The following is an 18,388-nucleotide window of genomic DNA, read 5'->3' as shown; positions in this document are numbered from 1 at the left end:
CCCATACACATACATCATACACACACATACACCACACACACCACACACACACACACACATATACACAGATACACCCATACACACCTCTTTCACACACACACACACACACAGATTCCACTGCCCAGCCCATCGGGGCACTTAATATATATGGTAGAAATGAATTATTTGGAAAGGGGCCATGAGTGGCCGACCTGCTGTAGACAATTTTTGTGGTTCCCTCCACCCTGGGGGGTTTGTATCCAGTGAGTGACAGAGAAATTCCAGGCATGGTTGGAAAGCTTTTGGAGTGAAGTGGCCCCTAGTTCTTAGTGGGTAGGTAGATGCCCTTGGTTAGGCTTGTATTTGCCATCCGTAATTTGGGGAAGCTGCTCAGAGGAGCCCCATTGCTCTGAAGAGCCCCGAGGGGTTCCCCAGGTCCATCCAAGAGTGTCTGTGGTCTCTGATTCCAGCCACAGCGTTTGTTTATTGCATGTATTCCTTCCACAGCAAGAGAGAGCCCTCGGGATCCCCAGAGTGTTAGCTTCACAAATAAAGTGAGACTCAGTGTATTCGCCCAGGCATCCCAGAATAATCTGGCCAGGCCGGTAAACAGGAAAGATCAGTGTCTCCCTCCCCTGCCTTTACCTGCCCGGATGCATCTGTCCGTCTTAGAACAGATTCCCTGCTCCCCTCCAGAGCATCCCCAGGTCAGGGCAGACCCCCTTCCCAGGGGTAGACGCCGCAGTGTGCCTACCTTGCCTCAGTCCTGGCCTGGGTGGGAGTCTGGCGGAGTCTCTGAGGTGACGAGACCTCCTGGCTGGGTGAATGTCCAGAGGGTGGGCAGCTGGGCTCCCGGGCTGAGTTCTCCCCAGCTCCCTGATCACATCCCTTTTATAAAGCCCGGGGTGACGTCTCCAAGCACAGGCCCACTCTGCCGCCCCTCCCTCCTCCTCAGACCCTCCTGGAGAGCACGGCACCTTGGGAGGCCTCTGCCTCCGGGCTCTGTGACTGGAGGCAGCCTCTCCTCCTGCCCCACCCGAGCCCTCCAAGGCGGGACTTTCTCCTTCTTACCGGCTCTTTCCATCCTCCACACCCTCTTCCCACCCAGAGGACCCATCCTGCCCCCAAACAACATGGAAATGGGCTATCTGAGGAGGGCGGGGAGAAGTGTCAGTGTGAAATGTCTTGTCTCCTCTCCAAAGAGCCACAGATACACCTAGTCTGAATTAGACGTAGAAAAGGACAGGAAGAGGGGAGGAAAAGGGCACACACAGGCTGACCCGGGGGCTCCTCACACCCCACGCTCCCAGCTCTGAGGGAAAGCCAGGTCAGAGTGGGTCTCCAGGCGGCTCCTAGACTGCGCCCTGTGACTGGCGCAGGGTGGTGGTGGCGGAGATTCTTTCCTTTTTTCTTCCTTCGTGCTTCCCTTCTTTCCTCGGTTACTGAGCGCTTCCTCAGCACAGGGTTTTGAGGTGACTAGGCTATGGCGTGGTCAGAGACCTTAGGTGAGTAACCAGCTATGAGCAACGAGGACGAAATGGGAGCTGCAGAAGGTGGATGCACCTGGGAAGTGCCAGGGGTGCAGAGAGGGGACTTCCAGGTGGCAGCACATCCACAGCCTGCTTGGGGGCCCCACCTCCTTGTCTCGTGGCACCCACCACCATACTATTTTGTGACTGCTCAGGTACAGCACTTTGAGGACAGGGACAGGCCCCCTTCCTCCTGTACCCTCGGCACCCACTCCATTGCTGGGCACATACAGAGAGGGCCCTCAATAGATATTTGCTAACCGCATGCATCGCAAGTGACTTTTGTCTCTTTCTTGAGCCTGCGATAACTCTCTATACCCTTGGACAAGGGGCTTTCCAGGGCAGAGACTGTTTCTTCTATCAGGCTGGGAGTCTCTGAAGGGAGGGGCTATGTCTCTACCCTCAGACAAGACTCTCTCCCAGCACAAGCTCAACCTGGTCATCCCCTAATGCTGGAGAAGCGTGCCAGCAGTCTGCAGGTTAGCACCCCTCAGTTGTCTGATGCTTACTGTTAACAGGGGCTTGCAAACATATTATTATCACACCCATTAGGGCTGTTAAACACCAGGACAGAAATGATAGCCTATGAAGACAGCACTGACCCTCATAGACCAAAACTTCGCTATGGGGATGATGTGTACATTGGTCTGCCCTGAAGCAGGAGGCAGTCTTAATGGGCTGAAGACGCTAACTTTTTTTTTTTTTTTTTGAGATGGAGTCTGGCTTTGTTGCCCAGGCTGGAATCCAGTGGTGTGATCTCAGCTCACTTCAACCTCCGCCTCCCGGGTTCAAGCGATCCTCCTGCCTCAGCCTTTTGAGTAGCTGGAACTACAGGCACCTGCCACCACGCCCGGCTAATTTTTGTATTTTTAGTAGAGACGGGGTTTCACCATGTTGGCCAGGCTGGTCTCGAAGTTCTGACCTCAGGTGATCTGCCCACCTCAGCCTCCCAAAGTGCTGGGATTATAGGTGTGAGCCACCGCACCCGGCTAAAAATGCCAACTCTGAGCCTTAGACACACGTACAACTTGGGAATTTAATCTTCACTTTTCCTCCCATAAATATAGAGTGAGGGTGTGAGGCCAGCCCCAGCCTAGGCTCCTTGGGGTCTGCATCTCTGCTTCCTGGCAGCCTCTTGAGTTGACTTGGGGATTTGACGTCAGTTGCTCAGCTCCATTCCTTCCTTCTGGACTTGGGGAGGTCCGGATATGTCGGGGAGTGAGTCAGTACGGGGGACTGAGGGGGTGGTTCCCATTCTCCCTCTAGCCCCCTCAACCAATGATCCAAGTTCAAGGAGCTCATCTCTGTTGTTCAGACCATCGAGCTAGTGCCTTGAAGTCTCCGGAACAGCTGTGGGAGCCAAGAATCATTACTCCAGACAAAGGGTAGAGAGCAGATGCAATATCTAGTTATTACAGAGCTGGCCTTGAGAGTCAGGAGCTACGACTCTCAGATACGAGAGGGGCTGTAGGGGCCGTGTCCAGCTGGCAGTTATGGTGGGGTACTGGCTGTAGGGTCTCCCTGGGCTCCTCAGAGAGCTCACATTCTGCCAGGTGCTTCAGAGAAAGGGATGAGGAGGGGCAGGGCCTGGATACCACTGGCTGTGCCTATCCCCAGGAGAGGACAAAATCTGCCACCTGCAGGACAGCTTTTCCTGCTGTCATGGGCTGTCATACATTCTCTCCATGCCTGGGGCCCCGCACTTAGCCAGATCCCCAGAAATCTCAGGCATGTCCTGGCTGAGTCACCTAGAGTCTCTGCGTCTTCATTTCTTTGGCTGTAAACAGGAAGCTATTCATAGCTACCTTCCTCTACAGCCACACTGAGCTACAACTGCATCTGGATCCCCTCTCCTCATGGGCTCTTGTCAAATGGAGAAGGTGCAGGGGGAAGAGGAGCCTAAAGCACCAAACCTGGGCTAGGGAGCCTGAGGGGAGACAGGGGAGAGGCCACTGCCCCTGGGGCAGCAGTTTTACCAGCTTCCCTCCGTGTGCTCCCCCTCACTCCCCAGGGTACGCCCGCAGGGTTGCAGGCATCATCTGCTTACCGCACCCAGGAAGGGGATGTTGCAGACATTGCCCAGGAAGCCGAAGGCAACAGGGAAAAAGCCCCTAGGAGCAGAGGGGAGAAGGGAGGAGTCAGAAGGCCCAGAAAGGGAGGATAGAGGGCAGGAGGCTGAGGTCCACCGAAAGGTTCAAGCTCTGGCTTCCGCACACCAGGGGCAGGCTTGGTTCTGCACTCCTGTGTTCCGAGAGGCAGTCGAGTGACATGATTAAGAATGAAGGCCCCAGGGTCACACTCCTTGGGTTCACATCTTGGCTCTACCACTTACTGGCACCATATACACTTGGGCAAATTCCTTAACTTCTCTGAATCTCAATTTCCAGCCATAAAATGTGGCTAACAATAACAGTATCTACATCATAAGGCCATGTACAAAGAAATGCTCAGGAAGTGCTTATTTTTATTATTGTTACTGTCATGATTATTACTCTTCTGGCCTAAAGCTTTCTTCTCTTCCTGAGCTCCACCTGCCCCGGGTGTCCTGGGCCCTGGGCGTGGGGGGCTGTTGGAAGCCATGCTCACCGTTACGCTCCCTGGTGCCCTGGCTCCCCCAGGCACACAGCCACCCCTGCCTTTGGCAACCCTGCTCTCATCAAAGATACCCTGCCAAGGCCTGACTGCAGACACATGTGTGACCCCTCACAGGGCTTGGAGGTGCCAAGGCTGGCATGGGAAGGGATCCCGGTGTGTGGCGGATGGGAAGGGAGATTTGAAATATGGATTCTGGCTGAGCCACTTCCTTACTGTGGGCCTCAATTTCCCAAGGTTTCACTGCACTCTGAGGTCCCTGATAGCTGTAATTTGTTTGCCTTCTGTGTTACTGCACAGTGTCTTTGTCAAGGCTGACTTTCAGTTTGAACTATCGAATTTGCTGCTGTCCCACTCCACTTTCTAAGCCCTCCATAAATGCTAACTGTTGTCAGAATTTATTTATGGGTCTTCCCTACTAAACTGTAAATTCCTTAGGAACTTTCTCCTCATTCAGTGCCATATCCTCACACCTGGCCCTGTATTTGGCACTCAGTAGGTGCTTATTATATATTTGACAATTTGAATAAGTGACTGTTTGAAAATGACATATATGTATATATATAGATATAGATAGATAGATAGATTTTTTTTTTTTTTTTAAGACAGGGTCTCGGTCTGTCACCCAGACTGGAGGCAGTGGTGCAATCTTGTTTCACTGCAACCTTCGCCCCCTGCATTTAAGCGATTCTTGTGTCTCAGCCTCCCGAGTAGCTGGGATTACAGGCACTTGTCACCAAGCCCGACTAATTTTTTTTGTATTTTTAGTAGAAACAGGGTTTCACCATGTTGGCTAGTCTGGTCTCGAACTCCTGACCTCAAGTGATCCGCCTGCCTCGGCCTCCCAAAGTGCTGGGATTATAGGTGTGAGCCACCGCGCCCAGCCATAAAATGACATTTGAATATGGAATGAATAGATGGCAGGTATGCATGAGAAAATTTAAAGCCACACTTCCCGAAGTCTCTGAGGCCTCGGCCATTCAGGCTAATCAGGGGGTTTCAGGGCTGCATTCAGCAAATGGGGCTCCTATGAGAACCCAGGGATTCCTGAGCCCCACTCCTTTCCATCATTGCAGAAGCCATCATTCTTCCAGTCTCCATTGTCCCGATCCCACCCCTATTCTCTCCACACTACCCTGTAGACATATGAAGTCTTCCTTCCCACCCCCACTTTCTCTGAGACCCCTTCCTTCCTTTTCCTTCAGTACCCTCCAGTCTTCTCTTAGACCCTACCCACCCCTCAAGGCTTCTCTCAAGTCCTGCTTCCTCTATGACACTACTCTGGGCGCCCCTCTAAGTGCCTACAGGCCTGACAGTGGCCACACAACATGGCTGAGTTCCACCCTGCCTTTTCCCAGGCCCAGGGCTGACACAGGCCCCGTCAGGAGATGACACGGGGTCAGGAGCCAGAGCCCCCTGGGTCAAGGGCAACCTTTTTCACATACTAGTTTGAGACTTCAGGCCGGGGACAAGTTCTCTGAGTGTTGGTTTCCTTATCTATGAAGTAGAGGATGATCCTATAGTGGGTTGTTGTGATAAAATAAGATGATGATCATGAGTGTGCCTGGAACATGTTAGCTCACTGCCCTTCCTCTCCGGCTGGATCACTGAGATTTGAGGGCAGGCCTCGTGTCTCTTCCCTGCTCACAGGCACAGTGCTGGGGGCACAGTGCTGGGAACACAGTCGGCACTCTATCAGTATTTGTTGATAGATGGGCTAATCCCTCCAAAGTACCCTTCAGCCTACTTTAGGGGGCCTTTCCAAAGTGTCCATGGTTCTCATCTCTTGCAGGATAAAGTCCCAGCTTCTGCACTCCCTGCTGGGGTGATCTCAGCCACTCAGATGCTTTGGTGGGTCTGTCCAGGGTTATAGGGATTTGCACTCACTTAAACAGGCTGAAGAATCCATAGGTTTCCAGGAACATGCCCAGGAGGGGCCAGCGTAGGAGCACGATAACCACACCCCCCAGGAAGAAGCTGGTTCCCTTGAGCTTGTGCCGTTGGAAGAAGAACAAAAAGGTCTTCCTCAGGCCAATGATGAGGGAGAGACCCGTCAGGAACAGCAGCTGTAGGGGAGGGAGGGGAGCATGAAGCAAACCCACCAGCCCCCTGAGGAGTGGGGGGCTTAGGCCTAGAGCAAGGCGGCGGGCAGCGGCAGGATGTGCTAACTCTTCAAGACCATCTGAGTGAGGGCCATCCAGCAATATGGCAGAATCCCAGAGCCTTGATAAGTCTTGCTGGCTGGGAACAGGACTGCGCAGAGGCAGGGGGATGGATGAGAAACCTTTGACGGTTTCTGGTTGCCCACCCAATTCCCTGGAGCCCAAGCACTTTTTCATATGGGACTTGGTTTCTCACCATACCATCTGGGGAAGATGGAATCGGGCGGGATTTTTATTCCAAAGAAGTGAAGATTGAGGCCTAAGTAGGTTAGGCAGCCATACTGAAAGTCACACAGAACCTTCAGAGGCTCCACTGCCTACAGAATAACCCTCCAGGCCCTCCCCTGGATGCCCTATCACTGTCTTCAGCTTGGCTCCTAATGATCCCTTAAGAGTGCCCAGGCTCTCGTCAAATTGAACTCTCTGGTTTTCTTCCAGCATATCCCATGCTTCCCTGCTCCTTCCCCACACCTTTTCTCCTGCTGTTCCAATCCCCCTGGAAGTGCTTTATTCACCTCCTCACCCATTTCCTTTCCAAATCCCTCTCCACCCTTCTCCCATTCAGTGTGCCCTCTTTCCACTAAGCCCCTTGTTTCCTATTAAATGTGTTTACCATGGCCCCTGCCTTCCTCCCAGCCATGTATGTCATGTTATATCTCTAGTCCTAGAGTGGGATTCAGAGGGCAGGGACAGTGTCGGAGTCCTCTTAGAACCCCCAGGGTCTCGCCCAGAGCTCGGTGTGAGAATCCAGGCCCTCAGATTCTTGGTGCCAGCAGGCTCTGCGTCCATTTCCTGTGCCTTCCTCTGCCCAGGCTTGATGATGTCTGACCCCTGGATAGGCATAGTCTGAATAAACTTGGGACTTACTTAAGGGATTTATTTAAAGACTTAAATAAACTTTAAGTCTTTATTACCAGGACTATCCTGGCAATAGAGACTTCAGAAAGGTTGGGGCAAGGGAGTGGGGACACAGGGCTGGGGGACTCACGTTTCCAAAGGCCAGGAGCACGGAATCAAAGTACAGGAGTGTTCCAAAGAGGATGAAGAAGATGCCGAAACCGGTGATCCCCACACCAATCTCTGCAATGGGCAAGGAGGTGGTGGAGGAAAGGGCTTTGGGGAGCAGGTGGGGACCCTGAAACTTCCCCCATTGCCACAGGACAGGTGCCCTCTGTAGGGGTGACTCCACTTCCATCCAGGAATCTCAGCTTTCATGCTCTCAGGGGAAGGTAGGATGGCATGAAGCTTTGTCTGGCACCTGGGAACTGTGCTGTCACTTCTGTACACAGTGGCATTCTGTCCTCACCACAGCCTTGTGTGGAAGCTGGTGCTGCCCTGACCACTTTATACTCTCAGCCTCCTCTTGTCCTCAAAAGCCACATTATCCACATCAGTATCAGGGCTGAACATAGCATCTGCCTCCTCTGCTCCTGCCTTGTGCAACTGAGAACCACTGGAGCCCAGCCCACACTGCGTAGAAGACAGCCACTGCAAACTCAGGACCACCAGCCCTAAAGAGCCTCAGAACCACCCAGCTCTCCTGGTCCTTTCTCAAGAGGCTGGCCCGTCTGAGCAACTCTCCACACTGTCTCCTTTCTCCTCAGAATTGCCCTGTCTCCACTCTCAGGTGGTGACATTTCCCACTGGATTGGGAAAACAGAAGTCATCAGTTAGGAATGCATTCCTCTTCCCAGCTGGGACCTATACCCAAGACCCAAGCCTGCACCTGTTCCCATTGTCCTCCCTCCCTCCTGCAGCAGGCACCTTGCAGGCCCGCCACACACTCTTCGGCCAACTCTCATTTCAGCCCAGTGGCTTTGGGCAGTTCTGCCGAGGTTGGACCCACACTGACAATGAGCCCCCATTCCCAAGGTTTGACAGTGAGCCCCCATTCCCAAGCTTTGTAAGTGTCTCAGGGCATTCTTTGAAGCTGCAGGAGTTCGCTCAGAGCCAGCAAGCGTGGCCCAGAAGTGCAGGACATGAAGGCCCCCTCGTTTGGTCAAGGGCTACATTTTTGACATTTTGATAAACATATTTCAGATCGCTCCCCTCAAGACGCATTGTACAATAACCGGATATATAGTTCCTTTTTTCTTTAACCCTCTCCATCACTCAGAATTGTTCATTTTACTTATCTTTGCCACTATGATAGTCAATAAATAAAAATTCATTCTGTTGCTTTGTTTTTAAATTGTTACCTTTTTAAGTTTTAAATTGTGGCAACGTGCACATAAAATGAAACTTACCATCTAACCATTTTAAAATGTACAGTTCAGTGGTATTAAGTGCATCTCCTGAATTCTTCATCTTGCAAAGCTGAAACTCTATACCCATTAAACAGTAGCTCCCCATTCCCCTCCCACCAGCCTCCAACAACCACCATTTTACTTTCTCTATGAATTTTTGACTACTCTGGCAACCTCCTATAAGTGGAATCATACAATATTTGTCTTTTTGTGACTGTCTTATTTCATAACGTTCTCAAGATTCCTTCATGTTGTAGCATGTGTCTGAATTTTCTTCCTTTTTATGAAAGAATAATAGTCCATTGCTATCTGTATCCTGCATTTTGTTGATCCATTCATCTGTTGATGGACATCTGGGGGGCTTCCATCCATCTCTTACCTATTGTAAATAGTGTTACCATAAATATGAGTGTAAGAAAATATCTCTTCAAGACCCTGCTTCCGATCCTTTCAGGTGTATACCCCACAAAGTGGAATTACGGAATTATACTGGATCACATGATAATTCTATTTTTAATTTTTTGATGAATTGTCATTTTGTTTTCCATTGTGACTGCACCATTTAACATTCCCAGCAACAGTACACAAGAGTTCTAATTTCTCCACATCTTGCCAATACTTTGTCTGTTTTGTTTTGTTTTGATAGCAGCCATGCTAATGGGTATAAGGTAGTATACATTGTGGTTTTGACTTACATTTCCCTAATGATTAATGATTAATGATCTTTTCATGTGCTTGTTAGCTGTGTGTATATCTTCTTTGGAGAATTGTCTAGTTAAGTCCTTTGCCTATTTTTTAAACAGGTTGTTCTTCTTGTTGTTGAGCTGTAGGAGTTCTTTATATATTTTGGATGTTAACTATCGAGTATATGATTTGCAAATATTTTCTCCCACTCTGTAGGTCACCTTTCAGTCTGTTGACTGTGTCCTTTGATGCACTGAAGTTTTAAATTTTGATGTAGTCTGATTGATGTCTTTCTTTTGTTGTCTGTGCTTTTCATGTCATATCCTAGAAATCATTATCAAATCCAGTGTTGTAATGCTTTCCCCTGTGTTTCATTCTAAGAGTTTTATAGTTTTAGCTCTTATTTTTAGGCCTTTGATCTGCTTTGAGTTACTTTTTGCAGATAGTATAAGGTAAGGATCCACCTGCATCTTTTGCATGTGGATATCCAGTTTTCCCAGCACTATCTGTTGGAAAGACTCTTCTTTCCCCATTTCATGGTCTTGATACCCTTGTCAAAAATTTTACTGGACTCGTTAGAATCAGTTCTCATAACCTCTATGAAACTGGGTATTATTAATATGCTTTTGCAGATGGTTGTTAAAAGTGAGGGGAAAAATTATTCTGGTGTTTAGAGGCAGAACTGTAAAAACAAAAACAAAATTATCGAGACTAGATTTACTGGCTGAGTTATATTTACAACTGAAAGAAAATGAAACAACATAATCATCTTCTGGGTAGTTAATCCATCATCTGTTGCTATGCAGATTTTAAGAGGATTAGGATCAATTCCAATACAGAAAAAAGGTCAAAGAGCTTCTTTAAAAGAATCATCAAAAATACAGTGATGAAGCCAGGTGCTCAGTGGCTCACACCTGTAATCCCAGCACTTTGGGAGGCTGATGTGGGTGGATCACTTGAAGTCAGGAGTTCAAGGCCAGCCTGGCCAACATGGTGAAACCCCGTCTCTACTAAAAATACAAAAATTAGCTGGGCATGGTGGCATGCGTCTCTAGTCCCAGCTACGTGGGAGGCTGAGGCAGGAGAATTGCTTGAACCCGGGAGGTAGAGGTTGCAGTGAGCCGAGATTACGCCACTGCACTCCAGCCTGGGCAACAAGAGGAAAACTCCATCTCAAAAAAAAAAAAAAAAAAAAGAAAAAAGAAAAATACAGTGATGAGATCTAGCATTCAAATTATAGACTGAAACCTTGTTCAACTCAACTCATAGTCTGGTATCATGCCAGTCTTACTGGATCTCACTTTTGGCAGAAACTGGATTTTGTTGGGACCCAGTGTAACATAATTTCTCTCAACATATCACCCAGCTGCCCAGAATCCATTTTCTACTAAAAGCTGATTCCTTGTGTTCCTGACAAGCCTCGTGATCGATTTGGGCTTGTTTCCTACTTCTACCTCCTCCTGCTGGCCTGAATTAAATCTCTTAGAAGCTGGGACAGCTCAGCAGAATATCACCCCCGTGGGTCGTGATGAAGGTTGTGTTTTGTCAACATTTCCATCCTCAGAGACAACACAGTGAGAATCTAGAGTTACATCTACCTGAATTACCAAAATAATTTCGTGTAGGTCAGAATATTGTGGAGGAAGACCACAGTCATCTTTGTTTAACCCAAATGATAAAAGTGTTTTAGGTTTTTATGCTTGTTATAAAATATCTGTTGTTGGCTTATGCCTGCCATAAAAACATCTGTCATTGACTTCAGCTCTGACTATACACCCTTTCCTCCCCCTCAGTAGGTGTATTTGTGTGGAAACACGATGTGCACATTTTATGGGGTTTTCATTTCGTTTTGTTGAACTTTCTATATGTTCATCCTGCACACACTTAAGAACAGCCTCATACTCATTTTGTAGAAACAGCGTAAGTTTCTCAAATTCACACATGATGTCCATTCTCCTATTTATTCCTTCTTCTTCTGCAGCAGTGATTTGCTAGCTGGCATAGTTATCCCTCCTCCACCTGTTCTACACTCTTCTTTAAGGGCAGATGCAATTCCAGGACTCTCCTGTGATGGGGGCAGCCTTCTTTATGGGCCACACTTAGTGCTCTCAGTGCTCAGTGGGACACAAAACCCCACAGAAAAGGGTCAGAAACTGTGTTTCTCACACACAAACTTCAGACCTGCCTTTGCCTCTTGCTTCTGGAGTAGCTTAGCTATTTTAGTCAAGTTACCCAGCCAGAGGTTGCTCCTAAAGTTCTTTTCAGGCAGCAACCAAGGCAGAAAGAGCGAAGGGGTGGGGATGTCATACAGATGCCCCCAGGAGTGACAGGCATGCCTGCCGGGCATGGTCCCCGTGATCCAGACAGATTGGGCAGCGCGCCCTCTGCTGGAGGCGGCCAGGGCTGTCACGCCTACACCCAGCCGAAAAAAGCTGGGAGGCCAAGGTAACTTCAGGGAGGCCTGGCTCTCCAGGCGCCACCTAGAAGTGGAGACCTCCCCAGACCTCAGAGACCAGCTTTAGGTCTCCCTGGCAAGGCACACTGATGGCTGCACTGGTGCCCTTGTTTAGCTCCTTGCTCTGCAACTCCCTAGTTGCTGCCAAGAAGAGCCCACGGCCATCTGATACAGACAAGCCAGGCTTCCCTGACTCCCCATTTTGTAGCTCACTTTAAGAAAAGCCAGGTTCAATGTCTTTCTTGCTCCAGAAGTCAGCTACAGCTCCAAGGAAACAATATCTCATGGAGCAGGCAGATGAGTCCTTCTGGCCTCAGGCGCGCAGTGAGTCTCAGAACACCATTGTCTTTTTTCCCCCTTTTCCTTTTCTTAAAGGAATCACAAATGTACAGGAAACTAGAAAGTACAGTACAAAGAATATTTTTCTTGAACCATTTGAAAGTAGTTTCCACCTCATACCTCATCACCCCTGAATGCTTTGGTGTGATTTTTAAAACTCCTGGACACTAAGGACATGAATAGACAATTCACAAAAGAAGATATACAAATAGCCAACAAACATATGAAAAAATGCCCAACATCACTAATGATCAGAGAAGTGCAAATCAAAACCACAATGTGATACCACCTTACTCCTGCAAAAATGGCCATAATCAAAAAAAACAAACAAAAAAAATAAATGTTGGCGTGGATGTGGTGAACAGGGAACACTTCTACACTGCTGGTGGGAATGTAAACTAGAATAACCACTATGGAAAACAGTGTGGAGATTCCTTAAAGAACTAAAAGTGGAACTACCATTTCATCCAGCAATCCCACTACTGGGTATCTCCCCAGAGGAAAATAAATCATTATATGGAAAAGATACTTGCACATGCCTGTTTCTAGCAGCACAGTTTGGAATTGCAAAAATATGAAACCAGCCCAAATACCCATTAGTCAATGAGTGTATAAATAAATTGTGATGTGTATATATATACACACACATATACATACATATATATATATGTATGTGTATATATATGCGTGTGTGTATATATATATATAATGAACAACTACTCAGCCACAAAAAGGAATGCAATAATGGCATTTGCAGCAACCTGGATGGAATTGGAGATCATTATTCTAAGTGAAGTGACTCAGGAATGGAAAAGCAAACATCATATGTTTTCACTCACAAGTGGGAGCTAAGCTATGAGGATGCAAAGGCATAAGAATGATACAATAGACTTTGGGGACTCATGGGAAAGGGTAGGAGGGGGCTGAGGGATACAAGACTACACATTGGGTACAGTGTACACTGCTCGGGTGATGGGTGCACCAAAATCTCAGAAATCACACTAAAGAACTTATCCATGTAACCAACCACCTGTTCCCCAAAAACCTATTGAAATAAACAAGCAAACAAAAAATTCTCCTAGACAGCCAACATACAGCCATCAAAATTGGGAAATTAACATTGATATGTGACTATCCTCTAACCCTCAGACTCCATTCAAGCTTCATCAGTTACTCCAGTAGCATCATTTATAGCAAAAGAATCCAGTTCATCATTCTGTGTGGCATTTAATGATCATGTCTCTTTAAACTCTTCTGTCTGGAACAGCTCCTTGGTCTTTCCTTGGCATGACCTTGACACTTTTGAAGATTCAGGCCACTTATTCTGTAGCCATCCCTCCATTTGGGTTTGTCAGATGTTTCCTCACGACTAGATTCAGGTTATGCATCTTAGACAGAAATAGCACAAGATGTGATGCTGTATTTTTCTCACTGCATCCTGGTAGGTGGTGCAAGATGTCAATTTGCCCCATAGCTGATAATGTTTCTTTATTCTTAAGGCAGTATCTGCCAGGCCCCTCACCACCCCATCCCTGACCCTGCAGGGGATGCTTTGCCTATGATACTTTGCACCAGGTCACCCCTAGTGTGAACACCCTTCTCACCCTGCTGGGGTTCTAACACCCCACTCTGGGCACCCCCTTCTCTGTGTTAAACCTAATGGCTTTAAGATTGAATTGTTCAGGAAGAGGAAGGAGGGAAATAAGGAGAGAAAGAGCCTCATTCATTTTTTAAAATTAGCAATAGTGATTGATAGTGTAATGAACATACTGTGCCAGGCATAGTCCAAGCACATATATGCTTTAAGTATATTAACACATTTAATTTTCATAACTACCTGTGACATAGGTACTACTATTAGCACCATTTCACAAACAAAACTGAAACACAGAGGTTAAGTCATTTGCCTGGGGATACACAGCAGCTGGCAGAAGCAGGATTTGAGTCTAGTCTCGAGCTCCAAAAAGTGCCTTTTGGGCGGGCATGGTGGTTTACACCTATAATCCCAACACTTTGGGATGCCAAGGTGGGTGGATCATCACCTGAGGTCAGGAGTTCGAGACCAGCCTGGCCAACATGGTGAAACCCCGTCTCTACTAAAAATACAAAAAATTAGCCAGTGAGCTGGCGGGCACCTGTAATCCCAGCTACTTAGGAAGCTGAGGCAGGAGAATCACTTGAACCCAGGAGGCAGAGGTTGCAGTTAGCCAAGATCACGCCATTGCACTCTAGCCTGGGCAACAAGAGTGAAACTCTATCTCAAAAAACAAAAACAAAACAAAACAAAAAATAAAAAATGCCTTTAACCAACCCAGTCCAGTCCACTTCCACAGGCAATGCTCTTGCCTTGGCCATTAATGACCTCCATGTTATCAGATCCAATGGGCAGGTGTGAACCATCATCTGTTAGAGCTGACCACTCTGGTGTTGAAACAGCCTTTCTCTTGGTTTGTGCACAACACATTCTTGATTTTCTTCCTACTGCTCTAACTGCCCTTTCTCTGTCTCCTCTGCCAGCTCCTACTTCTCTCTCTTCTTCTTGGGATTTGAATTGCACAGGGCTTGTGCCCAAGCTCAATTCTCTTCTCATTCTAATTCCACATGTATTCCCATGTGTTTATTTTTGTTTTTAATTTTGTCTTAAAGCTGGGATCTCGCTCTGTTGCCTAGGCTGGAGTGCAATGGCATGATCATAGCTCACTGCAGCCTTGAACTCCTGGGCTCAAGGGATCCTTCTACCTCAGCCTCCTGAGTAGCTGGGAATACAGGCACTTGGCCACCATGCCCAGCTAATTTTTTTAAATTGGTTTAAATTTTTTTGTTGTTGAGACAGGGGTTTTGCAGTGTGCCCAGGCTGGTCTTGAACTCCTGGCCTCAAGCGATCCTCCCACTTTAGCCTCCCAAAGTGCTGAGATTACAGGCGTGAGCCACCACACCCAGCCTCTCACGTCTTTAAACATCCCTTGTATGCTGATGACATTGATGTCTCTCTTTCTAGTCCATGCCTATCTTTGGGCTTTGAAACTCATATCTAGCTGCTTACTTGGCATATCTGCCTGGTTTTCTCTCAGCCATCTTGAACTGGGCTAATCTTGAATCCCAAACTGGTCAATTTATCTTTCCTCCTTCAACTTGTGCCTCCCTTGGTTGTCCTCAAATGAGTAAACATGTCACCACCGCCTACCCCACCACTTAAGGCAAAAGCCCACCCCTCCCCCATGAAATCCACAGCTAAGTTTTCTTTTCTTCTTCCAAGATACATGTTGAAAGCTGTCCATTTCTCTCCATTCTTACCACCTAATTCCCGGCCACGATCATCTCTTTCCTGGATGTATGCAGCAGCCCCCATATGGCCTCCTGCTTTATTCCTGCACCCTCTCAGTCCTTCTCCACACGGCGCTCAAGGGTCTTGCAAAACATACAACCTGATCATGTTAGCGTACTGCCTAGACTCCTTCACGGCTGCCCACTGAGATTAGACTGCAGCAGAGCCTTCTCATCCACACCACGGCTCACAGGCCCTGCCTGGTGGGGCCCAGTCCTGCCTGTCCACCTCATCTCCTGCCACTGTCCCTATTGCCTGCCTTGCTCCAACCACACTGTTCTCCATGGCTTCCATGTGAGCCCTCTTGACTCAGGGCCTTCGTACATGCAGTTTCCTGGTCTGCAACACCCTGCCTCTCACTTGTTACTTGACAGTGCATCCTCATCATTCAGGTCTCAACTGAAATGTCAGTTGCTCAGGGAAAGCTGGTCCACTCTGTTCCCTGACCTAAATCCCTCATTTCTCTCTCTCACAGGACTTGCTTATCATATTTGGTAAGAGTATATTACTTGCAGGCTAATTGGTTTAACAAAGTGTCAGCGTGCCACTGGGTTGAGGACCCAACCTACCTCTGTCTATATCTTTATTCACCGGGTCCATGGTTCTCAACTGGGCTGAGGGGATTGCGGGTGGGGAGGCGGGGTGCAGGATGGAAATATGTTTCCCAGGGGACATCTGGCAATGTTTGAAGACATTTTTTATTGTCACAACTTGGAGTGGGGGTGCTACTGGCATGTAGCGGATAGAGGCCAGGGATGCTGCTAATATCCTATAATGTATAGGACAGGCCCCCACAACAAAGAATTATCCTGCCCCAAAATGTCAATAGTGGGGAGGTGAGAAACTGTGCCTGCCCTCAGTGATCTCACGAATGCTCATAGTCCTAAAAACCATGTATATGCAGATTATTCCCACATTTCTGTCTCCAGCCCAGGCCTCTACCTGGAACTCCAGATTCACATACCCAGCCACCTACCTGACATCTCACCCAGATGTCTAACAGCACAAACAAACTCAACACATCTAAAGCCCAATTCCTGCTTCCCCCCCACTCAACCCTTTCCATTACACAGGCTAAAAAATATACAAGGCATTCTTGACTCCTCTTTCTCTCACACCCTACGTCCAATCCATCAGCAAATCCTCTACACTTTCCTCAAGGCAGATCCAGCATGGACCACACCCCACTAATCCCCTGCTGACACCTTGGTCTCCTCCACCTTCACACACTCAGGACTGCCTTCCCTGGCTGGGCGCAGTGGCTCACGCCTGTAATCCCAGCATTCTGGGAGGCCAAGGCGGGTGGATCACTTGAGAGGTCAGGAGTTTGAGACCAGCCTGGTCAATGTGGAGACACCCCGTCTCTACTAAAAATACAAGACTTAGTCAGGTGTGGTGGTGGGTGACCATAACCCCAGCTACTTGGGAGGCTGAGGCAGGAGAATGGCTTGAACCCAGGAGGTGGAGGTTGCAGTGAGTAGAGATTGTGCCACCGTACCCCAACCTGAGCGACAGAGTGAGACTCTGTCTCAAAAAAAGAAAAAAGAACTGGCTTCCCTGCTGCTGCCTTCATACCTCCACAGCCTATTCTCAACCCAGCACCCAGAATGATCTTTTAAACATAGAAATAGGAAGTATCACACCATAGCACAAAACCAAGGTCATTACCATGGTCTGTAAGTCTCCAGTGTCCTGACCCCTCAGTGACCTCCCTGACCTAAACTCCTATGATTCACCCTTCACCTCACTTTGCTCCAGGTATACCTGCCTCCTTGTTGTTCTTCAAACACACCAAGTATGCTAATGCCTCAGGGCCTTTGCACTGCCTGTCCCTGCTTCCTGAACATTTCCCCTCCAGAGAGCTGCATGGCTTTGCTTCCTCACTTCCTATAGATCTCTGAATAAAGATCTGAATAAAGGCTCACCTTCTCAGTGAGCTTTCCCTGACCACTCTATATAAAATAGCGACCCCTCCTACCTCAAACTCCATAGCCTCCTCTTGTTTTATTTTCATCCAGAGGACTTATCATCTTCTGATATACTACATACTTCTTTCTGTTAATTACCTGTCTCCCCTCTCTAGAATGTAAGCAGGCAGTCAGTTTCATTTAACGTTGGACACTCTATGTCCAACACAGTGCTTGGCACACAGCAGAGACAAATCTGTTGAGTGAACAAAAGAATGCTGTCACCAGTTCTCAGATGAAAAACCAAGGCTCAGAGGCTTTAAGTAACTCACCCAAATGAAGCCCACCGAGCCACGGTTCTTCTCATGGCCCCAGACCTGTTCCAAGACCTCTTCCCTACCTCTTCCCCCAAAAGAAGGCGAAGGATGTTTAGGAGTGAGGGTGTGGTGGTTTGGTCAGGGGAGTGGAGTTTAGTTTTTTATAAGAAGCCCCCAGGGCCACAGGAGACCTTGATGGTGTGGGGAAAGATGTCTGAATGGGCAGAGGCCTCCTGAGTCCACCTTTGTGGCAATCCAGTTCTAAGAACCCGGGATGGGAAAGAGGTCAGTGCGACTGGGGAACCTGCCAGGTCCCCTGGGCACCAGCCTCTGGCTACCTGTGGGCCCTGAGCAACTCCCACCCGCTGGAGGGTAGGGAGCCACACCCCACCCTGCCTGCTGCCCCGGGGTGCCAGCACAGCAGCTCCCAGCCCCTGGCTCCAGAGGTCACGCTTGTAGGTCACGCTTGTAGTGACAGCGAGCCCAGCTGGGAGACAGAGCCAGCCGGCAGGGAGCCTGGCCTGGATAGCCCACTGCAGCCCCGCTCACCCCACTCACTCTGCCATTCGGTGATGGAGATCATGCCGCACTCAGCCTGGGGGGCCTTCCGGGTGGAAGCAGGCAAGTGGAGCGTGGCCCAGAGGACGCAGCTGGTACATGGTCACGGGAAGCTGACCCTTGGTTAAGTTGCGAAATGAGCCTGTGGCAAATCATTAACTCTCCCTCTAGCCCCGGCTCCACCCCCGCACACCACGCAGGTGCTTCTACTCGCCGGCTCCCTCCTCCCGTTTTCCGGTAGGGCAATGCCCCGCCCCTCCACCTGCCGCGCCCGCCCGGGGAAGGCACCGCCCAC

At 48.7% G+C, this 18,388-nt stretch overlaps 1 protein-coding gene across 1 annotated transcript; it reads right to left on the bottom strand.

The window, feature by feature from the left end:
- Nucleotides 1-2,524: 2,524 nt before the first annotated feature.
- Nucleotides 2,525-18,285, bottom strand: GOLT1A (golgi transport 1A). The gene is made up of 5 exons (XM_024231009.2): nt 18,094-18,285; nt 7,251-7,342; nt 5,988-6,166; nt 3,556-3,619; nt 2,525-2,858 (listed from the first exon to the last, which is right to left on the bottom strand). Exons 1-5 carry the CDS (start codon nt 18,116-18,118, stop codon nt 2,820-2,822), a joined length of 399 nt encoding a protein of 132 aa, XP_024086777.2. The 5' UTR covers nt 18,119-18,285; the 3' UTR covers nt 2,525-2,819.
- Between the last annotated feature and the right edge of the window lie 103 nt (nt 18,286-18,388).

This window comes from Pongo abelii, chromosome 1, assembly GCF_028885655.2.
Source record: "Pongo abelii isolate AG06213 chromosome 1, NHGRI_mPonAbe1-v2.0_pri, whole genome shotgun sequence".
Lineage (NCBI taxonomy): Eukaryota > Metazoa > Chordata > Mammalia > Primates > Hominidae > Pongo > Pongo abelii.
Note: the sequence above shows the minus strand (reverse complement) of the source record. Positions and strands in the feature narration are given on the sequence as shown.